The sequence below is a fragment of the Pezoporus wallicus genome, unplaced genomic scaffold, assembly GCF_028554395.1.
Source record: "Pezoporus wallicus isolate ANWC-B61680 ecotype Strahan unplaced genomic scaffold, APGP_CSIRO_Pwel_v1 contig_8721, whole genome shotgun sequence".
NCBI lineage: Eukaryota > Metazoa > Chordata > Aves > Psittaciformes > Psittacidae > Pezoporus > Pezoporus wallicus.
In genome coordinates, this window is record NW_026635692.1 from 840,710 (window position 1) to 865,890 (window position 25,181).

General features: G+C 43.7%; 1 protein-coding gene across 1 annotated transcript in view; it reads left to right on the top strand.

The window, feature by feature from the left end:
- Window positions 1-2,755: 2,755 nt before the first annotated feature.
- ALCAM (activated leukocyte cell adhesion molecule) overlaps window positions 2,756-25,181 on the top strand; it is a 119,840-nt gene continuing 97,414 nt past the window's right edge. Inside the window, exon 1 of the mRNA XM_057397305.1 lies at window positions 2,756-2,887. Within this exon, the coding sequence (XP_057253288.1) occupies window positions 2,794-2,887 (94 nt within the window). The 5' untranslated portion in view covers window positions 2,756-2,793. The remainder of the gene's footprint in view (window positions 2,888-25,181) is intronic.

Sequence of the window (25,181 nt, forward strand, 5' to 3'; positions counted from 1 at the left end):
AAAGGAATTAATTACAAATCTCAGAAGTGAGGACAGTTGAAATGACATAGCATATAAAGATATCTTTAATTATTATCTTGACAATTTCCAATCACATTTAAATTCCTCTACAGTTATCAAAACATTTGAGTAATCTGAGCTTGAGATGCTTTCTGTTTACTCAGAATTTAAAGAGCTCCTTTCAAGTGAAAGGTAGAAACAGCTCTGAAGGGAAATGACAAAGGAGTGAGGGAAGCCCTAAACAAATCACACTTCTGATTTAAGTCTTATGTCCTTCGTGTAATCTCCCGCATTTCTCATATTTCTTACAGACTTTACACAATGCATTCAGTGCTGACACGAGAGCAAATTAGTCATCAGGTATTTTTTTCTGAATATTATCTTTAGCATAAATTGTAAAATGTCTCTGTTTCTTTTGCCTGCTTGGAATGTTCTACACCTTGTCTTTTAGTCTCTGCACCATGCCATTGGAAATTGCTTGCAATATGCACAAAGACTTCCTCATCCCTACTCCCACCGATGGAAAACATATACTATTCATTATTTTGATGCAAATGAGGCAGTAGTTAATCATTTGTCTTAAAAACAGGGTGCTTGAGCATTATTTAATTCCATAAACCAGCAAGCCATGTATTTGTATTTATACAAATTGGTCTTGCTGTTGCCATGCTTAAAACAAAACATTTGCTAAATGCACAGTGAATTCTGGCCTGTAAGTCCTTTCCTATTCTTTGTTATTTTGCATTCAGATAATTCTTAGACTTTGACCCTTCTGTCTTTTTTCCCAGCCACAATCTACTACTAGCCTTGACAGGCTTGCTCACGTAAGTAAAGGCCCTCAACTTGTAATGGAGCCCAAGCTTTTGCAAAACCAGCATGTAGTATTAAAAGCACAAGAAGTGTAAAACACAGTAGGAATACGACTATGAACTGGATCAGGTGGTCACCTCAACGCAGTTCTGAAGAACGCCCTCTCTCAAGATTTTGAGGGGGCTCTACAGCAACGAAAATAGTAAATAGCCGTACTGATGAGTACTCTACTGCTTTTAGACATGCAAGAAAAAAACACTGGATGGGAAATACAAATCAGCTTCCATAGGAAGCCAGAAAAGATTAATGCTCTTAAAAGTAGTATCTTTTTTGAATCTGCTTGTTAATACGCCCATAGAGAGAAATCTGCTGAGAAAACACAGGATGACAGAGCTCTGCTGGCCAGTCAGCCTAGAAAGTAAAGTATTATGAAAATGGATTGCATGGCATGCTTTACATAGTAAGAAAGCTAATAATAAAAATAATGATGTGGGAGTACAGAAGGATGTTTTGAACTGAAGGTGACGCTTTAGATTTAAGGTTCTAAAACCGAAATATCCTCACCCCACTTTACAGAAAACAGGCACTATACGTGAGGATAAATACACAGGCTGTGTTATTCTAAACCTAGCCTGCACTACGGTAATGTTTAAGTATTCTTAGTTGCTAGCCATCATGTAATGGTTTTTCCTTTTTTGAGAATAGCAAATGCATTTGCAGAACAGACAAGTTTGTCTTTGATTTCCAGGAGTTTTGGGGAAGTTCCCGTCTGAGAGTTCACATCACATGGTGAAGTGAGACAAACCACTTGACACTGCAGATTTCCCGACTAGAAAATTCCTCTGGAGAGACCGCATGATGTGCACTGTTCGTATTTTCAGACTGTGCTCATCAGGCTTACTTCACATGACAGCGTGGGCTACACGTTGATCACGCTGTACTGTTAGCTGAGCAACTTGCTGTGTGAGTTCAGGGCGCTTCTTTCCCTCCCTGTGAATCGGCATTGCTTACTCAGACCAAAACAAGAATAAAGTAGTGCGCGTGAGAACACTTTCTGGATTACATTACTTCGAAGGGGAACCTGCCCGACCTTTAGGGCAGCCAACTTCCAGAGGTGACAAATGAGCCCCCCTTTGCTCTTCAGTGCGTTTCTTTGTGCGACAAAGTGTAGTGAGCTCCTTCCCTTTACCCAATCATCTGCTCCATCAGTTAAACCAGGTGAAACTAATTATTATTATCATTGGCTCTGTTTTTTCCATCGCGGCTCGGGTGAGGGATAACACGGGAGGGACCCCTCGCGTTTCTAAACGCGCAGCAGAACGCGCGTTGTAACTATTACTATGTTTAGCTTTAGGTTTGAAATCCTGGCGTCCTACACGCACCCTGCGAACAGCTCCCGGACAGAAGCCCACGCAGCGAGCAGCTCCCACGAGGGGCAGTGAACGAGTGCTGGGGAAAGGGGGCGGGCTTGCCCAGCGGGCCCCGGGGCACCGCCTCATCCCCTGCCCGGACAGGACCCGCGGCCCCCGCAGCAAGGCCGGCGGCGAGGCGGCCACCGCGGCTGCCCGCGGACCTTCCCCCCGCCCCGGGCCTTCCCCGCGGCTCTCCTTTCCCCGCCCCGCTCGGTCGTGCGGCTGGACGGCAGGGGCGGGGGCACGGGGGGCCGGGCCAGCTCCGCCGCCCGGCTCCGCCTCTCCCTCCGCAGCTCCCAGTCCTGGAGCGCCGCTCGGCTGCCAGAGGGACGCCGCCACCTGCTCCGGTGCGGAGTCGCTCGCTCCTCGCTGCGCGCCGAGAGGGCGAGCAGCCGCCCCGCCGCCCGCGCCCGGGAAGTTACAGCTGCTCCCGCCGCCCGGGGAAAGCCGCCGCCGCCTCCCGGCCTCGGAGGACGAGAAGTCCCCGCCCCGCTCCGAGAGGCAAGAGGCTCCCGCGGGCGAGCCGCCCCCCCTCCGCCGCTGCCTCCCGGTCCCGCCGCGGGCAGGCGGGATGATGGAGCCCCCCGCCTGCGCCTCCTGCCACGGCCGCCCGCTGCCGCCGCCGCTGCTCTGCCTCCTGCTCGCAGCCCTCTGCCTGCCGCCAGGTGAGCGCCCGTCCGCGGGAGGGGGCGGCCGCGACCGCGCCGTCCCGGCCGCGCGTAACTTGGCGGAGGGGAGGCTGGGGCCGCAGGTGTTGGTGCGCGCCCGCGGCTCGCTGCTGCCGGCGGGGCCGCTCGTCCCACGCCCGCCCTTCCTTCGCCGGGGCGCCCCGACTCCTGCTTCGGGGTCTCCGCGCGGCCGTGCTCGGGGGTCCGTCGCGGCTGCTGGTGCCCTCGGTTTCCCGGGGAGCGGGCTGGGGCTGCTCTCCTCTGCCGCCGCTGCCGGCCCCTGGGGAGTGCGGCTGAGGGTGGCTGGCGGGGCGGGCTTGTGCCGCCGCTCCGGAGGGCAAGGGGGGAGCTGCCCCCGTGGTGAGGGGAGGCTGCGGGAGGGCTCTCGCCTTGCCCTGTGGGCAGCGCGGCGGGGTCCCGGCGGGGCGTTGCCAGCGGCCGCCGTGCAGCGGGCGAGCAGGGGCTGCCCCCGCGGCGGGGAGAGCCGTGGCTCGTTGCGGCGCCCGTTTCACTTTCGGCGTGAGCCGCGCGTCTCCGCAGCGAGCCGCCAGCAACTTCGGCCCTTCGGCGGCGGCTCCCCTCCGCGCCTGGGTACCGCCGCGCGGCTCGCGGCGGCGACGGTTGCCCGCTGCTGGGAGGCCAGCGCTGGCCGGAGGCCCCGGGTGATGCCGCCGGGAGCGGCCCCGCCGCCGGGTCCCCTCGTCCTCCCTGCTCCGTGTGCGGGCAGCGCTGCGCGGGGTCCTCCCTGCTCCGGCGGTTCGGGCTCGCGTCTGTGACTTCCCTGTCCCCCCCCGTGCAGTAAACGTACCATTGGGGCGTTAGGGAAGTGGGGAAGCGCAGGTAGCGCTCAATACAATGCCCTGATTGTCTTGGGGCTGTTTTGGCCGTGAGGTGTTCGTAGGCTTTATTTTGTAAATATTTAGAGTGAAAGCGGAGTCTGAGGGAGAAGCTGTGAAGTGCGGAGTTCTGCATTCAGCGCCGGGAACGGCTCATTATTCTTGTAGAAAGAGCGTCAGCCTGTGGTAACATTTTGTACTGCTTTAAGAAACGGCTTTGCCTTTACGTGCCTGCCTTTGCAACCGGGAAGGGTTTGCAGAAGTGTTGGAGTTGGTGCGTTTTCACTCATGGCCTCTGCCTCATTCTTACGGGCTCTCCGCTTAACGTTTACACGCAGCATGTCCTCATTGGCACCGAAGATAGCTGCGGACCTTTTTCACTAGATGTATTTATGGTCATTTTGTGCAAGCTCTAGTTAAGTAGAAACTAGCTACAGCAATAAAGTAAGGCTGCTGAAGCTTTTATTTCAGTTAGACAACTGAGAAAGCTCCAAACAGAAGGAAAAGCAATATTGGAACCGTGAGCGTTCTGCCTGGCTGTTCTGCTAGGCTTTTGCTTTGGTAAATACAATCACTGTAGGACATAAAAAATACCTGACTCGGTGGCAGAGCTTACAGACAATACTGTAGGAAAAGTCTTCAGGAAAGGTAGTTCATTTTATGAAGTCTTAAAGCCATGTGAAACATCAAGAGAGATGAGCACCTCAGCTTCTGTGGAGCAGGAGTTGGCTCCTGTGGAGAGATTTATCTCAGTAAATGTGAATTTATCTCGCTGATTGTGCTACTGCCTACGTTTTCACATTGAGGGGAACTTGAAACCATAAAATATTAAACCTGAAGGGTTGTGTTGATGGAGGTATGTAAAAAGGTGGGACTTGACCAAATATGGTGTAACTAGATTGGAGGTAAAACCATTTACCTAGCTCTTTCTGCTCTTTGTTTTTTGTCCTCTCAAGGAGAAGCTCAGGCTGTATAGGCAAAAACGTATGGGGAGAAACCAGCCCCACCTCAGCTTAGAAACTTTCCCTGTACTACTGGAAATGCCTGGAAAGCCTGATATAACATTTAAGCCTGTAGTTCTCTGTTTCTTCTGGGGAATACAGAGGATACTTAAATATAAAAATATATATAAAAATTTTACCACAGACTTCACATTTCTTTCTGCTTGATATTTCTGCTGGTTTGGATAGCTAATTTGCTGTTACGTACAACAAATTCAGGATATATTACTCGAGGTGCTTGGCTTTGGGAGTTTCCTTTCAGGCTTGCATATAGAAAGCAATAGATAAGGTATTAAGAGCATATTAAAAGCTGATGTGCATCAGGTGTAGGTATCTCCAGCAGTATTCAAGCAGACTGGTGATCACCAAGAGAAATTTGGAGTTTCTTCACAGAATAACCTGGCTAGGAAGATACCCATTTTAAAAAAGAGGGGAGTCCAGGTCTGCATTTGGTACTAAGAGACTAAATTGGGCTAAATGAGAACACCAATTAAAATCTCATACTGATCTAGAGGAAATATTCTCTATGTGAAAAGAAAGTCAACTCTTAATCAGGAACTGATCATGGTCTTTGTAACTTCCCCCTTCCCCCTAATTCTGGTGAATTATAACTGTGAAGCTCAGAGTCTCTCCTGCTATGTTTTATTACATATTTTATTTCTAAAGACTTGTTACATATTGCTATATTGCGTAAGGGTGGGGAGGCTGTAATGTGTAGTCTTCTTACCCCCCTGAGGCTGCGTTCTCACTCTGCCCTGCGTTTTTTGGTGGTTTTATTTTGCTGGTATATATGGTGTGACACTGATCTAGGAAAGCTGGTTTTCTGTGTTAAGGTCTGAAGTTTACATGTGTTTTCTGAAACTGAAGTCAGGAAACAGCTGAACCATGTACCTATGTTTCAGTATGTGTGTCTGTGGCCCAATACCTAGGTAGCAGAGGCAGACTAATTTTTAAGTGGGTTATAGGTTGTCCGATCAGTTGCTTTGAGAAGTGCTCAATATGTTTAAAAACAATTTTGTTTGCTTTTTCTTTTGGTGTGAATGTGCTGGAAAAGTCTCTCAACATAAATTGGTTTTCTTGTACTCTGCTGGCTTTCTAGCACTTCTCATAAGGCAGAGGGCAACAACAGAAATCATTCAGTCTCTGAAGTTTCAGCCCATTGTTTTTTACTGCAGAAAATATGTGTTATGTTCATTAAATATCTTGGTCATAAGTCATATTTAATTCTAAAATCTCTTATTCCCACTTTGCAACCCAGGTCAGAGTAACACCCTTCCTTACAGTACCATCCATTCTCCTTCCTGAAAGTAATTGACGATGCTAATGTGTAAATCCCAGGGTAAATAGTTTCAGCTGTCCTTATAGTGAAAGTTAACCTATTTGGCTTATTTCTGGCCAAAAGTTTCTGGGAACAGAATCTCTCTGGATATTTATGCAAGATGACCCATAAAGGGGAAAAGAAAGAAAATAGCATTAAGTGTTTTACATAATCCAAATTACATCTGTGTGTGATCAGGATGAAACTACCTTCTCTATTTTTACAGGTCTCTTACTTCTCCAGTGTGGTTTGTGGTGCTAAGCTGTAAGTGCTCACTGCAGATACCCATAATGTCATATGTGATTACATATGATGCAGAAGGACCTCATATAAAAGCAAGCAGTGTGTTGGCTGGTCATACCACATCCCATCACTGCAGGCTTTCTGTAGAAAGGTAGCCCTTTCTGTAGGGCTACCACAGGGACTTCCCAAAGAGTATTTTTTGACAAAGTGGTTTTGGACTGGTTGAGTGAAACAAAAGCAGATTGCTGAATAGGAAACCAGCTGTGGAGGAGCCAGGCCTATCTGTACGTAATGTGAGCCTAGTAATGCTTGAGACAGTGAATGGACTTCGTAGGAGCTGTAATTTGTAATTGTGTCTAGATGATCAATGTTCAGTTTCCCCTTTATGTGACCTGCACTACATGACCATAAACATGATGGTCACAGTAAGTTGACTCAAGGTCTGGTCTGCAATGCTTGTTCCGCTGTGGTTTCGCACATTTTCATGTATTTCTTCTTATGTTACCATGCTGATTGTGGAAACTGGTTTGGTTGGTTGGTTTGTTTTTTGTTTTCACATGACTAATAGTATAGCTTTCTGCAAGCTGATACAGGGCTAGAGTTTTGAGGGAGATTGCTGGATGTAAACTGCATAGTCTTCAGGCTCTCTATTCAGTGCTCCTCAAGGTTCCTCTGGGTTGGCTAGGGTATACCTTTTTCCTCCAGTAACACAGTCATCTTTTCATTGGAAAATGCATGTAAAAGAATTGAGGACCTGTTGCAATGTGCTGATTTCTCTTGAGTTCCTCTGCTTTCAAGAAAAACAGTTACGCTTCCATGCACTGATGCTCAAATGAGACTCTTCAAGAACTGTAAATGCTGTAGGGTGATAATTAGAATTGACTCGAGCAGAACGTGATTTTTCCAGGAAAAATCTGAACATTAACAACTCCCCTTGATTTGCAATTGCTGAGCATTATCTTCCCTGAAGACAAGGTTTTGACCTACACGTTCTGTATCTTTTCTTTAATAAGAACAGGATGAATATCAAAGGAGGCTGTGCATTCCTGTCTTCAGTATGCTTGAAAATGAATCTCTTCTTTTAAAGAGAAGATTATGGTACAACTGATGTACTGACAATCAGTTACTGACAGTGATCAGATCAAGTTTTTTCCTTTTTTCTTTCCCAGTTTTGTTTTGCCTTTCTTCTTCCCATTGTGTTTTATTGAGGATGGCTTGGATCATAGTTGCTCCTACACCAGTGGATATTAGTTGGCTCCTCCAAAGTGGTGGCTGGCTCTTTTGAGGGATATCTGCCTAGTTTAAGATGAAATTGCCTTTTTTCTCATCCATGTAGGTCTCCAGAAAGGCAAATAAATATTTACTTACTAAAACAACTGCTGAAATAGTTACTTACTAAAACAACTGCTGAAATATTTACTTACTAAAACAACTGCTGTTTCTATTGAAGTGGTACTCTTGTTGTTGATAAGAAATATGCCTCTTCTGGGAGGTAAAAACAGAGAGAAAGTGATAAAACAGTGGGGAGAGTGGGAGAGAATGCCTGCAGCTTTAGGGTATGATTTTTAGAGGTTATCAGGGGTTAGAACAGTTCTGTAATGTTTGGTTAGAAAGCATTTGAAGTGCTTTCAATAGCAATGGAAATACTAAGCTATTCCCTTGATAAGAGGCAAAAAGTACATTTGTGATTTAATGAGTGTTTCGGCAGTCTGTATATCCATATCATCTGCTTTCAATTAAATTTTACTCGTCATAGTTAACCCCTTATTGTTTTCTGCTGTGGCAGCCCCGTCTGTAGCACCTCCTGGCATCGTTAAACATGGGTATTTGTTGCAGCAACTTTGGTCCTGAGGGAAAGCACTCAAGCAGCAGCCAAATTTTAAACATCACCTTAGGCCTCATGGACAGCAGAAGTCCCCAGGACTGGAGCCCTGGCACAGGGGGAGACGTTTTGGCATGTGTCAGAAGCTCTGTACTGTGGTGATCCCCTTCCCCTTGGCTAGTGCTCTCATAGTGTTACCTGGTGGTTGCATCCCAGCTGGCTGGGCTGGAAGGCTTTGGTTTTTTAACAGAACATTGATTCTGACCACAGTTGGCATCCTTTAAGCTTGAAGAGATATTGGCAGCTAACTCAATAGAGGGAGCTCCACTACCTTTCTGCTGAAGCAGTGTGTCTGATTTTCCCAGACCTCTGGCTTCAGCTTGGAAGTTATATTAAAAGTCTTTGTTTCTTCCCAGTGTTCTGTGGTGCCAGGCTTTGTTTCTGAAGGCATCTTATGCTCATCACAGGCTTCCTGCTGCATGAAGGAGAAGGAAGGGCAAATCTGAATCACATAACAAACAAACCCCAAAAGATGACTCGATTAGAGATACTTCCCTTTTGCAGCAAGGCATTGTGTGTGTTTTAAATGGGTATGCTACAGAATCAGGTTTTTAAATGATCTTTCCCTGGGCTTCATGAAGAAACTCAAAACGAATTAGAATAAAAGGAGGGTACTTTCCAGGGATGAAATTGGCCAAGTGGTGTTGCGTGGTAATAGGGTTCAAGCAGGATAAGGGAATGGTTGTACTAGAGAAAACTGTTATGGTGAGAGAAAGGGATGTGTTGAGTAAGACCTTTATTTAACAAAACTGATTCTTTCAGCAAGTTCTTCAAAGATGATAAAGGAAAACTGAAATACATGTGCCATTCTGTAAACAGTCTGGATTCTGGGCTGTCCTAAAAGAAAGCCAGTTTAGGTATGTGCTGGTATCCTTTTAACCCATTCTGTGGCTCTAATACAGAAAGGTACATACCGCAAGCTAGGGCTTTACATTTTTCTTGATCCTTTACTTTACTTGGATTACTTTACTTGATGATCTTTATTGGATCATCAGACTGGTTTTAAATCAATTATGAAGCTCCGTTAAGGATCATCCCTCCTTTAAAAAAAAAAATCCTTTAAATTGGGTCACCTTCAGTAAAACTTGTAATGAAGCCCTTCAGCCGGATGAGTCCAGCACAAATGCTGTTTATCATTTGATTTGCTGCAAAAGTTGTATATTCTTCCCCCCAGTTTAACTAGAGAAAATAACTGTAGCTATTGGATAACAAAATAGATGCAGCTTGTATACAGCTGGAGTTAAATGTGGCGTTTTATATGATAGACACCTCAGATTTTGTTGGTTTATGTGAGTTTTGGGGGTGAGTGTTTTGGTTGATTTGGGGTTTTTCTTATTTGGTTTGGTTGTGTTTTTTAGAAAGTGGAACAACGCATTTTCCAAGAACTTGCTGTTGAGTGAGTTATCATGCTGCCCAGGAAGAATTGCACAGGCTCATGCTTCAGAAAGGCCAAGGGAGTGTCGATGTGATTTGTCTCGGGGCGGGGGCATGGAAAATGTTCACATAACGCTCTGTAAGTAGGTAGCTTAGAGAGAATACCCAGTTTGGACCAGGCTTAAAAACAGATGGTTGAATGCAAGTGTGAGGTCTTAACAGTATTGTGAGATGCTCTTCTTTAATTGCAGTTTCTGAATTATTTTGTTGTTGGTTATCTAGAGTATTAGCCTGGGTATTATTCCCTTCTGGTATGGAGTTTCATGAAATGTAGAAACCAGGATGCATTTAGCAAAGTGAGTTCTGTGACTCATCCAGGTGAAATCATATTTGTTTGTTGGCTTTTTCTAGTTGTTTTGGAGAACAGAGTTGAAAATGGCCTTTACCTACAGTGCCGTACATGGAACAGACAAAGAAGGATGAAGAATGGAATATTTAGGCAGGATTTGGGGAGCTTCAGGGTAGCCGTGTAACTTCAGTAGAGAGAAGGGTTCGGAATTAATTTCTTCATCCTTGGTACTGCACATCAAGTTGCATAACAAGTGCTTGTGTATGGAGCGTAGGGTAAGTATTATCTTAAAAGTCAGTCACTGACACAGCATTGTGGGATTTGCTTTCTCAAACTGGGGAAGTTGAATGCTTCTGACTGCCAACAAAGCGGTGTGCTGACAGCTAGTGATGTAAATCAAGGGAACACTTGCATCTTACTAGTGACAGTTTGAAAACTTAGAAAGGGGATAGTTTCTCCAACTTTAATTCATGACTGAGATGCATGTCACGTTTGTTTAACATTATTCCTCAGTTCTCAGCTACTGCACAACTTATTGCTAATCCCGAGTCCTGCCTTTAGTAATGCAGAGCTTGCTGCGCAGACAGTTCTGTGGTTCGAAGCAGTCACCGATACATAAACAAATCATGGCTGCATAAATTCAGCTGCATAAATTTACGTTTTGCATCTTTGTTGCCAATGTAAGTGCTTTTTTTGTGAAATATTTAAAAAGTTTAGCTCTTGACGTGGCTTTTGACACAGTGCTTTGGAGGGGCAGCTGGTCCACAGTTTACTTTGACCTTGCTCATCACTACTATTGAATGATGCAACAGGTTCTGTCTTAGCTTTGAAGTCCTAAGCACAGCCTTTACCCTAGAGATTTAACTCCAGTTAATGTGTGGTGTGCCCCACAGCAGCAAATTCCTGTGCCCCACAGCAGCAAAGTGCCTGTGTGAATCTCTGATGTTGGTGTGGGGCATTTGCAAGTTTGCCTGCAGGTTTGGTAAGGGTCAGGTTCTGGTATTTCATCCAGACTCAGTTACGTCTGCAGGTCATTTCTTGTCATTGCTTATCACTTTAAGTACCCTGCAGTGTTAAATCCAGAACTTCTGCACAGCTCCTGGGCGGGGGGGGGTATGGCACTCCTGAGCTTTTGAAATAGTGGAAAATAAGTGACATGTTGCAAAGCTGATAACCATGGATGTAGAAGCAGCAGGTTAGCCATTATTTGGTTTAGATTCACAGAATTTATTCTGTGCATCTTAACATAGAGTATTCCTGCTTTGTTAGAAAGCTCTTTCCTTATCTCGGAAGAGCTGTGAGCCCTTGGGTGCCTGCAGCCACAAGGAAGCTGCTGTAGGACCAGGGAAGACAAACCTTATGGTCTGCTGTATCAAAATATTGCTGTAATATTGATATTGCTAAAATATTGATATTGCTAATATCAAAATACTGGCTAATATGGGCCAGAAGAGATGTATCATGTCTGCCGGAGAGCCAAAGTGAGGATGGGAGCTGCAGAAGTAAGGGTTGTGTTTTCCCAGAGGTCTTGCTGTGGGAGTGGGAATGTCACTGGGTGCTGAGGCACACAGGCAGTATTAGGCTCTGAAGAGCCTGCTGGCCGTCATCGTCACACAGACGGGGACTTGGAGCACTGCTGCAGGCACTGTGGCAGCACTGCTTGGTGACAGCAGCTTTGGAGTTACTCTTGGACAACATACAGCTCCAGAGCCAGAGGTCAGAAACTCTTTGTAACGGTGGGCACCTATGCTGTCCGTGGCGGCTGTTTCCATTTCACTGTGTGAAAGGGGAAGGGAAGGGTCTGTATTCCTCCAAGCACAAGAAATTCCCTCTGAACTGCTGCAGAGAGTTACCCGCTTACTTTAGGGGTGCCTCATTTTTGATCCTGCTCTGAATGGTGTGCAAAGCGCTCTGTGGGTCACTTCTTAATCGTTATGTACATCTGCAAGTACAGCAGTGATGAGGAAGGATGGGCTTCAGCATAATCAGTATGCTCACAATCTTTGGCTCACTTTCCATTGCATCAGTGGCACAGGGCATAGGGGAATGAATAACTCAGTGTGTTCCTTTAATGAATGCTGAATGAGCAAGTGTGAGCTGCCAGAAGAAAGGCAGGGTGTTATGAAGGGTGACAGCCACAACTGGAGAGGAGGAGGGACAGCTTAATTGGTTTTATCTGGAGTTCATAGTCTGGTTTCATTAGATGTGGGAGTAGTTTTGAGAACTGAAGTTGATGGTTCAGCCCAAAAGCGTCTTAATTTTCCTGGTCAGAAGTGATTTTAAACTGTTCCTTGAAGTGAGTTATTGTTACAGTTGTACATATGGTTGTTCCTGAGGGCCATGTAGAAGCTTCGTGTTTGGAAGTTTAGAGTAAGTATATATAAAAGCCTAGCCCTCTTGGTATGGTGGGGTGCCTTGCTTTAGATGTACATTCTAATTCACAAAAAGTATCATCAGTAGTTTGCTCTTTCTTGCTTTTCAGCTGATTGCTAGTCTCCCTTCGAAGTCTTGTCATCTGTAAACAGCGATGATTGAGCAGCTTTTCATGTAAGTGCGGAAGAGCAGGGTGCTGAGAGTGCTGGGGACTGAGACTCCTCGTGAGGAGGCTCTGTTTGTACAACAGAATAACTATTTTGGACATACTGTACAGCACAGACTTTTCTCATAAGCAGAGAAGGAGGTTGGTGGTGCATAGTCTGCGCATTCTGGGACAGTGTGGTAAGCTCTATGTAAAGCTTGAGGGGCCATGTTAATATGAAATGGTAATAGAAGCTTTAAGTGGAGTATTGCAATGAAAGTCTTTTATTTTCTTGCTAAAACTTTCCATAAAGTCTGGATGGGGGTTTTGGGGGGATTTCTAGTAGTGTTTTTGTCATTCTGGGTTTTTTCCTTTTTCTTTAAAGGTGGACCATTATCCTATCCTCAGGAAAGGAGGGGAAGGATAGGTACTAGTTAAACCAAAAGTTTATCCAGGCTTGCATTAATTCCAGGTGTGAGGTTAAGACTGAAATCTTCCATCTGTTAATAAAATGCTCAGCTCATCAGTTTCCCATTATCCTCCTCAGTGGCAATTTAAGGAGAGAAAAACCCCGTGAGGTGTCTTTGATTCCCTCTGCTCAGGGAAGACTGAGAACTGGGTATGACTTGAGGGTTGGGTGTATTTGTATGGGTGTGTGTTTTCTGTTTTGTGCGCTTGGGGTTTTTTATTCTGGATTTTGTTTGGTGGTTGTTTTACTATCATTTAATGAAAGATGAAAGTGATAATTGTCTCTGGAGTACGTGGCCTTGTAAGCCAGGCTTCTCAAACAGTGATGTTTGCAGAGAGAAGGAAACTGTTGGGAATTGGGACGGAAAGAGGCTTGGGAGAGCCACTTTTCCCTTGGACAAGTCAGCACTCCTGGACTATTAAGCCAGGGGGAAAGTACCACAGCATGTGTCTCATTTAAGATGATTTGAGTGGTCAAACTCTGGCATTCTAGTGGTGAAAAAATGATCTAACTTTTATGTTTCTTATGACATTGCATTTGCTTGAGCTACGCTTCAGACATAGTCAACACTTGGTAATGCATAGTTGCAACTGCAAGGCTAGGATGTTTTATATTGTCTGCTTCTGCAATGGATGCACGTGTTTTTGATTGCTATTGCCAGCATGCTGTTTGTGAGTCTGCAATGCTTAACCTTGTACAAGTTATATCTGCAGCTGTACCAGTATGTTACAGAGCTCTCCCTGTGTCAGGGTAGCCAAACTGTGCCCTGCAAGGCTCAGAGGGTGGGAACTGCCATGTGATATGATGCTAAGCAGCACACATCCCAGTCAGAATGCTCAGGGAGGTCCAGGAGCAGTGATCCCTTTGAGATGCTGCTTCTTCCCTGTGTTACAGGAAAGGACTGGACCGAGGGTTTATTGACTCTTGAGGCGGTCAGCAGCTACTGCTGCAGCTGAGGAGCATCAGTGCATGCATGATTTAGCCCTGGGACTGAGCCCTCCCGTGTGCTTTAACTCTGCCTTGTAGGTGCTGTGTTTTGTATATTGCCAGGTGTGATCTCTGCTACTGATGGTACATGCAAGTGGAGGTTCAAAGTTTTATGAAGTGATTTGGCATAAGGATTCACAGTGAAAAAGCTTCTGCTTTTCTGCTGTTTGGTTTGCAGAGGAGTCTGAACTTGTCTTTCAAAGGTCATTGGAAAGGGGAAAAGACCCAAAAATGGAATGCTAATATTCTTACCCACTGGTTTCTATTACCATCTGGTGTTTAAGGAAAAAAGTGTTTAAAGAAAACAAAATAATGTAATAGAGGCATTTTTTATTTGTAAACTGTGCTTGAACATAATAAGATATTTGGAAACGTTTCATGCTGAGAAATAGGAAATACTTTTTTTGCTAGCATTGTTTGGTAAACTGCACTGTGTCATTGACTAGTAATGTGTTTGTGGTCTGTAGGTTTCGCAGAGTGAAGGCGTTTGAGGTCAGAACGATTAAGGAAAACTAGAGTATTTAGAGTTGCAAGAGCAGCACTTTGGGTCCTTGACAAGGGTGCATAAAGGAAGATGGATTGGTTTTATACTTAAAAGTTCATTTTTCTGCCATTGCTCTCTAAGCACATGTTTTTGACTGGAGCACGCATGAACTAGCTGAAAGAGAAGCCTGCTGTCAGTAACTGACAGTAGGGCCGAAGACACGGGTCAGCATCTCCTCAGGGAGTGGCATACCCAAACAAGGCAAATAGCTAACTTCCAGCACCTTAAACCAGGTACATCCCTAAAGCCTGCGCAAGGAAATAATATGGCAAAATCGTGGAAAGGAGTCATTGCAGCGGAGACTGGGGAGGATGAGATGCCATCGGGGAAGGCCTTTAGAAGGATGCCGCCTGCACAGGAGGGATGGCCCTTTTGATGGCCAGGAGGAGCTCGCCCATCTCGTGGGTGTGGGCCTGAGGGGACCCCAGCTCATCCCGTCCAGTGCTGCTGAGGAGGCAGTGGAAGTGGTGCCCCGGGGTTGGAGGGCGGGAGGAGGGAAGCCAAGGGCCCTGAGCGCGGCTGTGCGGTGCCGGTGCGCGCTGCCTCCTTCACTGTGCGGCCGTCGGGCCATATGTGTGGATGGAGGAGGTAAGTCACTGCCCAGAAACGGCAGCTGGAGTTCTGCTTGCAAGTGAAACAAGTTGTCCCAGAGAACAGAAAGCTCTCTGGTAGACGTTGGGATTAACCCTCGGTAGGAGTGTTCTGGGGGAGAGGAGTAGAAAGAGGTAGAAAACAAAGCGGAGAGCACAGGAAAACCCCATTTCAAGATACACTGTGCTGACTCTTCCCTGCCCGTGTCACCACGGGCTGTCCCGGGTTTGGCAGTTGCTCTATCTCCTCCCTTCCCTTTCACCGGCTGTCATTAACAGGCCCTACGTACCCTTTGGTCAGGGCAGTGTTCTGCCACGCCACCGTGCTCAGCTCTTTATGTTCCTTCTCGTCAGCCATACGACTCACTGTTATTTCCTGCCTTGGGAAGACCTCTGCTTCCCCACAGGGACTTCTCAAAGCTGAAGTGCTCCTACCATGGGTTTCCATATCCTGTACTTGTCAGGTGACTGCTTGGACTGAGGCAACCCGTCTGGACAGCCTCCCCTCTGCACTCCTGGGTTGGTATAGTATAGGTAACATGGAAGGCTGTTCATGCCATCTTTATCTTCTGGGGGGCAGGCCTTGCAAGAGGCTTGGTGTATGAGGTAATGTGTCAGGGGGAGGATAGGGTATGCTGAGCCTAATGGCTGGGTGATCTCAATGTCTGGCTCTGTCCTGTTAAGCCATTAGCTGCGTTCTGGAGTGCTGCGGAGTACCTTAACGCTGTGGTCATTTAAGATGCTCAGGGAAGTCTGATCTCTGGAACAGAACAGCCCATATTCTGACATGTGTTTGGAATTAGTAAAACAACAGTATAACATTGGCCGTTGAATATGATCACTGTAATACATGTGTCTCTGTGACCCACTGCTGCCGAATGTGCAACTGTCAACCATTTTCTTCTGTGAGCCTTTTCACGCTGTGTCAGTGGCCCAAGTGGAGAGCGTCAGACTGTGGTAGCTGACAGACGCTTTTAAGCCTGCAGCAGTAATTGTGCCAAGTCACAAAATCCAGAAATTAAGCTAACATAATGGTTTTAGGCCATGATCCAGCGTGTGTTTTAAAACCCAGCTTTGAAATGGTTTAAGTGTTTAAATACATTCTTAAAGACCTAACTCTCAAGCTAGAAGTAGGGTCCCTGCAGAGGGGGCCCAAGAGGACATGGTAAGCCATAAGTGATGCTGTGGAGGCTGTCAAGGTGCTGGTTACTGTCAGTGAGTTATAGCATCTTTCTGCTCCTTGCAGAGGATGCCTGGCTAGCATGGCTTGCAGAGAAACATTACGGGTAGGGGGATGATCTAGTTCAGTTGTCCTGAGTATGATGCAAGCTCACCTCTGAGCTGACTTTTTAAGCCTCTGCTTTTAAATTGGTTTTACCACATAAAAATATCCTTTCTCATATATTTTATATTTTTTTTGGTGCTGTCAGCAGGGAATATGCAGCTTACAAAGCTTTCTTGGGTATAATTTTAAATGAAGAAAATGCTTCTGATAGAGTGAGATTATCTCATCACTTTATTTTTATGATTGTTAATTAAAATGTGAGGGAATCCTTCAGAGCAGATTTGCCGTTTTGGCACTTTTATGAGACTCAACATGGGAGATCTATTTCTATAGTTATGCCTCTTACTAGTTTTGAGATTAGGCTATGTTTAAATGCATGGCTGTCAAATTCTATGATGATTACTTGTTTATTTAGCAGTGTAGACCATTCAGTTATGGCCTCATTCATGTGGTGTTTGTGTCCCACTTTTGTTGTAGTGCTTTATTGTTACTGCTATTTAAAATAAACCTGTATATTTTTTTCAATGTTACCTTTCAGAGAGGCATGTTTCATTAGATAATGAAAATGAATTTTCATTGGATGGGATGAGTGTAAAATGGAAGTGAAGGAAGGGTCACTGTGCCTAACTACAAGAGACTTCAATAATCAAAACACTCTTGACATAAGTGGACACCTGTAAAGTCTTGGCTTACAGTGCTTAAGATAGTGATAGGAAGCAAGAGCTACAGGAGGCTTACTGAGAGAAAGTGGGAGCTATTAAACACCCTGTTCTCTGCATTGGACAGGCACATCAGTGGAAGATTGAGGTTCTTTAGGCATGGTGCTTTCTATTTGAAGTTGTCTGAAGAAAGAACTGGAGTGAAGATCTGAACACTGTTAAGAAAAAGATATTTTTTTTTTTGCCTTGCTCTAACCATACCTATAATAACACAGATCTTTTGATCATAGGCTCTTCTGTCATCTCAACACCTCAGAATGTTTGATTGCAGAATTTCCCAATCTAGGAATAATTAAGGCATGGAGAAGAGCGATGGGATGTAAATTGTGAAGGAAGTCAGAGTCCAGCAAAAGTGAACACGATGAGGGTTCAAAGTCATTTGCCTTGACCTATTTGTGTAAGTGAACATGTGGAGAACCTTGTGCACTAGGCCAGCAGGAGAGACTACGTAAAGGAGAGAAAGATGCTTTGCTTTTCTCCCTGTGGGTCATTAAACATAAGCTTTGGGGATTTTTTTGGTGAAGATCTAGAGGAAACAGGTAGAATAATTAGGGCTAATTATCTTACAGACTTTAAAGGCAGCATTTTATTAGAGGATCTCATTGTTCAAGGCTATAATGTGTGTTTCCCTGATGCTTCTATACTAGCCCAGGCACTAGCATGAATGTGCTTACATGAGCAGACTGCGCTGTCAAAAGCAAAGCAAGAGAGAGGAAGAAGGAGGGAGAATTGCTTCTTATGCTGGCAGGAGCACACATGCTGATGTGAGCTGTGTTTATACTAGCAGACTATTCTGATACAGCTAATTAGTCAGAATGTGTCTACCAAAATATGCCTCAGATTATAGTCCTTTTGCAGGTGTTAAAGGAGAAAACAATGGGTGGAGTCTCACTGTTGGTGATGTTTAATAGAGGAAATGTGTTAAGGCTTTTATATTTCCATAAACACATGGACAAAAATGAACGGAAGTTGAAACAAGAAAAGAGAAGGAAGAGCAAAAAGAAAAGTGAAAGAAATAAAGGCAAGGGTGGTTTTTTGTGTGTCTTCTGAGAAACTCACAGAAAGGTGGTGGGGAGGTGAACATAGAGAGGTGGATCTTCAGAGCTGTGGAAGTAGACTGCCCATTCGCTTTTGGTCCTGCTGGAGCTCTGAGTGCTCTCTCCAGTGGTGATGCCAAGAGAAACACAGGATCGAGAGACTTGCTAGATTTCTATGACACAGATCTGCTTGGGAATCTTGTGGGATTATGACTGATTGCTCCTGTCTCCTAGATTCCCTCCCAAATCAGTATTAACTTTGGGTAATTTTTCATTTCATTGCATCTTGGGTCATTTACCCAGTATTAATGCCATACACACTGAAGTACTCAATGCATTTCTTTGTGGTGATATTCAGTCTGTGTTCATAGAGGGAAAATAGGCAGTGAAACAGGTGAACTATTAGATAAAATATCAATGTTTCACATGCAGGCTTTCATATTAGTGTAATTGGATGCATACTGAAAGTGAGAATCAATTATATGGCTGCTGCTTATCAGAAGTTAGCAAATGGTAAATGCAGTTTCATTTTTATAATCAATTACCTAGCCCTGGAACTGGTTAGCAAAGGTTAGAAGCTGTAATAATTTTCAGTAAATGCCTACACATTATCTCAGTGAATTTCTACACGCTGTTTTAGGGACATGAGGGGGAAATGTTTCTCTTCCCTGAAGTCTTTTAAACTAGCTTGTAAAAAATGAGGATCAACCCCTTCAGTGTCTAAGCACAGTTTGCATACATGCCATGGCAAAGATGATGGAGTATACTTTCTCATGAGTCACTTTCCCCTTCCATACACTTGTAAACATAGATTGGTTTCAGCTTTGTGAATTTAAAGGAGGTTTGCATCCCTGCATGGTTTGTTTATCCACGTCATCGGGCAGAATTGAGAGATAAGGGGGATAGTAACAAAGGATAACCTCCTTTATTATTATTTCTCTTTTCCCCTGACTTTCTCACTAAAGATCTAGAATTCTTTTGAGTGCAGAAGTTATTTGTTGCTGGTGGCAGGCTAGGAGCACATTGTGCCAGAAAATTGCCAATCTTCCAGTCCTGCTAGCCCATTGAAGCTGCTGCTGTTCATACACAAGCTTTCATGTTGCTATTCTTAAAGTATCTTTTTACCTTGTTATCAAACAATCCTTCAGTGTTTGTTTTTTCACGTGTTCTAGCATTATTGTTTGCTTATTGACTCTCTTTTTTGGTTGTATTTCTGGAGGCTTCTGCAGGCCTTGTTTCAGTAGCTTCTCTGCTGGATGGCAGCGCATCCTGTCAGAGTTGCACACTGAAGTATTAACGAAAGAGCTTGTGTGCACTGTAATCCTTTTTGTTTTAATCTGAAACTGCAGCTGTCAGAAATGGTTGGATCAAGTTGCTTTGCTGGCCAGGCTGTTATTTACCAGTGGGATATTCCATTTGTTTGTATTTCTGTTATTTTAGTGGAAGTTAATGTCTTGTGAAAATGGTGGTCTTGTGTATTTTCATGTTAATTCTCAGAGTTTACAAGGCTCATGGAAAAAATAAACACTGAAACGCCTTAGTCTACCTGTTGAGGTTTTGCTCATTTAAAAACTGCTGTTAATTATGGAAAAAGCCCTTCTTGTTCTATGTTAATTTTATAGTTATTTACCAGAGTTACCTGTTATTTCTTTTTCAAGGCTAGCTTTTATAGACGGTTAGTTTGTATATTGCAGTATGTTTTAGTGCTAGTTAGGCTCTTGTTAACTGCTTCAATTTTCTGTCTCAATATCGTCTGTTTTTTTAACTGACTGAAAGTGGCTTGCTTGCTCCTCTGCTTTTCAAAGTAATGGGTAATGTTTATGTGGATCTCGATGATCAGCCATTCTAAGCTTGTAGATTGTTTCTGTTGTGGGTCTATTTTTTGCTTCTCAGGTCCTCACTTGAAAACTCAATTGCCAGGTGCAGATTGCAGCAGCAGTGAAAATGAAAGCATTTCCTTGGTACACTTGATATCTTTATTTACCAGAAGTCTCTATTTAACAGGAAGTGATGCTAGGAATAGCAACCTCTGCTAGCCTGTCTGGTTTGATTCTCGTTCAGTTTTGATACCTATATTTAGTGGGGCTGTTCTTCTGTTCTCCAGGATTGTGCACATCTTCTCAAGTTGCCCCAACTTTCTGTACAAATCGCAGTGAGGAATCCAGATCACAGAGATGGCTTAATAAACTTTTTGGTGAGCAGGGAATTACAGGGCAGGGCAAGTTTCTTCTAGCAGTGGTTTTCTGGGGTGCTAAGTTCTGGCTGGGGTTGTGCAAGGATCCTTGAGGGAGCCCAGCACTGGTGTGGTAAGATGGTAGCTGGTGGGTGTAAGGCTGTGCTAGGAGCTGATTAATGAAGCTGAATTATCAATAAGGCAATTTTCTTCTAGTTTTGTTGCTGCCTCGTTAAACACTAACTTGGAGATGCCTGAGCTATACAGAACTGGTGGGAGACTTACAAGGCTGTTAAAGTCCTGTGTGCACAGGAGGAGGACATATGAGTCAGCTCTCTCTTTGTAGAGATGAGAGGAAGCTTTTGGATTTACTGTGGTTCAGCACCACCATTACCACTTCCTCCTTTTTCCTGCTCAGGTAGGGTTGACCCACTAGCAAATGCTGGTGGGCTGGGGGGAGCCGTAACTGGCTGGCTCAGTTCTGGACAGGCAGAAAACTCAATGGAAGTCATTCCCATCATCACCTAAAATGACAGAACGAAAGAAATTAAGGAGCCTGTAAAGGGACTTTCCCGGACATCCAATTTGTCCGGGAAAGGACAAATTGGATGGAGATGGAAAAGGTAAGCGAAAGGTGAAGGGAAAGAAAAGTGGAGGGAATGAGGGCTATTGTAGAGCTCCTTTTCATAAAGAGAAGTAATTTAAAAAACCCAGCAAAACCACCACAAGAAAACAAAATGACCACCAAGAAAACCCAACCAAAACTCCCCACTCTACTGACATTAGGCAGTGAAGCCCACAAATGGTTTCTTAGCTTTCTAGTTTATATGTTTCTTAGCTTTCTAGTTTATATTTTGCATGGCTTATAAAAATGATATAATGCTACTTGATTTGTGTCTACCTGTAACTGAGTGTAATTAAGGCTTTTATAAACCTTTATGATTCTGTGCAGTGGATATTATTCAAGTTCATTTTTATTGTAAATTTGTCCTGATGATCACTTATTGAAGTGTTTTTTAAACTTAAAAATCAATGACATAAAGCATTTTGCTGGCAATTCATTATTATTTTTTTCTCCAGAATAGGGAGTATAAAGAGCAATGCAACAAAGATGATCCCAACACTGCCATCTCCATTTCCTGTTTCACTTCAGGAAAATAGTGGTTTTTTTCTTTATATACCTTTAATATAGGTTTAGCCATGCTGACTGAACGTGTGTTAAACTTTCTAAGGTTACTACATGAAAATTCTTTGGTTTGCTTTATTCCTCAGAAGCTGCACAAGTTCAAATGCAGGGGAAGCAAGCTCTACTAGAGAACTTAATAAACAGGTGTCTACAGATTAACATGTACTTCTGTAGATGCTGCCTTTTCTTGTCCTTCCTTTGGGGTGCAGGGTAACTTGCATGGGAAGGAGTGATGAAAGATGCTTCTTAAACAACTGACAGGCCAAATAACTGATTAGGAAGGCAATCATGCACCTTAACAGAATGAGTCAATAAAAAACGCTGGTTGCTGATTCATATGTTTTTCCAAGCTTTCCACTTATTTTGACATTGGTGTTCTAACAGGCATTAAAATGCATAGTTTTTTGAGTTTTGTGTCTTCTCATACTCCAGAGCTTTATGAAACAGACGCAGGTATACCTACCTTTCTCAGAATATTGAAAAACAAAGGAACTAACTGGTTATGGGCTAATGTTGACAATTTGACTCAAAACATTTTCCATATTGCTGCTGTTATAGTAAACTTGGAATAGATATAAAGCAAGATACAGTTGGGGAAAAGAAAATCTTGGTAGGGGAAGGAAATCTGTTTTACGCTGGAAAGCCCCAATATGTTATAAGTAACCATAACGGAAATGCAAGCATTACTTTAAATTTTCATTCAGGAAAGGTTACTTTTTGAGTTACGGTGAAGTAGTCTTGTAGTTTTGATGTAAGCATAGAAAGACAAGTTGGAACTGAGCGGTAAAATAGTAGCGTGTTCTATCATAGAAATTTATCCTCTAATCTCTGTGTTATTGTTGAACTTTCTGATCCATTTGCCTACTTAGTGCTTGAATGTTTCCATAGCATAGCAAAGTCAGAATCTACTTGGTGTAGATGTGAAAGGGTTTTGCTGGTGTTATACCTAATACCATTTCAAACTTATGATAAAACTGGCCCCAGTGGGGAGGATTTGCTACAGCTGTGCTCAGTCTATGATCTGGACTGGATGAAATATGCCTTGTGCTATGCCCTCCTGTGATTGACTTTAGACATTGGAGGGTGTGGGTAAAGAACTGTACTGTGGCTCTACCCCAGGTGTAGCATGCTTCCTCCTTCAGGGATTATTTCTATTGCTGTATGTCAGAGTTGTGCCAAAAAGTACAGTAACTCGGATGTTTTGTGCTACAGCAGCAGTTATGAAGGACTGTCGTTTACTCTGTGCTCAAAAGAAAGTGGTTGGCCTGATAGGACGACGGCCAGGATACAGCTGGCAGAGCTGTAGGATGGTGTTGCAGATGGAAGCTGCTATCGTCAGTGTCATAGTCTTGCTTCGACAAAATACTCAGGTTTGTGGTGTTGTGCATTGCTTCATGATTGACTGAAAATTTAATCTGTCAGCTGTTATTTCCTCTTGATATGAGAGGACAAGAAGAGGTCTTGGTCCGCCTCTCTCAAGCAGATGGAGCAGTCTGTTCAAAGGAGAGTACCTCTCTGAGAGTATTGGTCTTTGTTTGCAGTTATGGATAGCTTCTTTCTAGAATAACTGTTCCTTCTCCTGTAGCTCTTTCAATTTCTTAGGTGATGGTGATCAGTCAGAAGTAGCAAGGCACAGTGACAAAATGCTTGGGCAGTTCTCCTCTGTCAGTTTAAAGAGAGCTGGATGATTATTTCCATGGTCTTGCTTAAGGGATTGCAGATAAGATAGAAAGACAAGCTTAGATTCTGTTCTAGCCATCAGTGGAACTTCTGAAAGATCTTTGCAAGTGCCATGTTTGGGATAGGCCTCTCAGGAACAACTCCTTAAGTAATTTCTTGTTTCTTGGTAAATAGCAAAGGAGTTGCTTTATCTTCAGAGTGTTGGATGTTGCGCCTCTATTTTTACTTAAAAGGTATTACGGAGTCAAAGCCTCCTTTTGATCAAATCAAAAGCCAGTTGCGGATGATTTCTTTATCTACATAGAAGTAGTGTTAGGTACCTGTAAATGTGTAATTGGGATCTATTGCATGAAAATGACTGGATAAAAAGAAGTTTAATTTCATCTAGAGGTTGTTTGCTTTGTTTTTTACCTTCTAAGAATAATGTACCTAAATGTCTGTGGAGGGAGGCTGGGTCATTACAAAAGTTCCTTAATTTCACTGTTACCTGCTGTTGTCCATTGGGTAGTTTTATGTGGCATAAAAATGTTCAAGCTCTGCTCTTTTTGTATACTAATAGCAAGATGTGTACGAAGAAACTGTCCTTTTATTGTGCTCTTATCTAGTAGCTCTGCAGCCTTCGATGGAGGAGATGTGTTTTTGGCATATTAATGAATCTATCCTATGTCTATTATCTTACAGTAGAAACATTTTAAAGAGGGGAAAGAGTGGTATGAGTGGACTCTTGATCAGTCTATTTTCATAGTGTGTGAATTATTTCCTGTATGCCTGATGCTACTTATAGTTTGTTGCTGCTATCTGCATTTTAATATAGAAAATGATGTTTTCAATTGGAACCACAGCAGTGGTTTCTGCAGCAGCATGGTCTCTCTTGCAACATCCTAAGCCAGTTTTCCTCCTACTGAGTCACTTGTTGCTGAAGTTGGATGTGCCACTTTGAAGACACTTGTATTTAAAAGCTTACATGTGCTTAAGGCTTTCTCTTCTGTTCCTTAGTTTGAGGAAACCGCTGCCTGACTGCTCTTTCCTTTTCCTTTTTTCCTGTTCTCCCCTCCCAGCCTCTGACAATCTTGCTGTCTGGTTCCTCTGTTTCAGTACAGCTCTTGTACAGCCCTGCCTTATCAGGCAAGGTAATGAAGAGGCATATCAGGCTGCTCTCAGGATGCAGAGTTTCCAGCAAATCGTGTGCTCTTGAATTGTCCTCTTAAGAGTTTTTTTTCCAAGATGCAGTCCCTTCACAGCCAGCTTCAAAAACACCTTTGGGTGTTTTAAACACTAAGGAGGCTGTCCAGTACCTTCTCTTGCTTTAATTCATTTACATGCTGTGAAAGTGGAGCTTCCTAATTACACCTCATCACTTGGAAGGTCACTTTTGCAGCTCCACCAATTAAGTTATCTACATCAGTAAAATAGGGTACTTTTTTATTCTCCAGCTTTTTATTTGACTAAGACTAGAGTCTCTCATGTCCCTTTGGTAGTCATTATAAAACTTCAGGAAGTGAAGAAAAATAGTGGTTTCCTCATGTAATGTACTGTTATTTCAAAATTACATTGATGTCAAATTGCAGGGCTTGTTTATTGTAGGCAGTGGTGTCCTTAGTGGAAATTAGGTGATGTGTAGCTTCCGTCAACTGAAATCAAATCACCTTCCCTGCTGAGGTTTTGCTTAATCTCTTTGGTTTTCTAAAGCCCTACTACGAGCTTATCTTTGTCTTAATTTCTTTTGCTGGCCTTAAGAAGTATTCAATTTTTGTAGCAGTGTGAATCCTCGCAGTAAAATACCTCATGTAAACCTATTGGTTAAGTTTCACATTGTAAATAGTGGGGTTCTTTGTATTAAGTGTTATCATCACTAAGTGTTCTAACTAAACAGGGAAGTCCCTGAGCATTTCTAATGGTGGTGAGCAAATTCTGTCCCGATCTCTGCCTCTGAGATCACTGTGGCAACACATCTGTTTTGTGTGTTGCCTGTGTATCTTCTCTAGAGAACATAAACTCGTGCAGTTCTGTACTGGTATTGTTCATGCACCATGACTCTAAATTACACATTTTCACTGGTGATTCTGTCTCTTCCAGTCTGGCACAAATGTCCTCTGTATC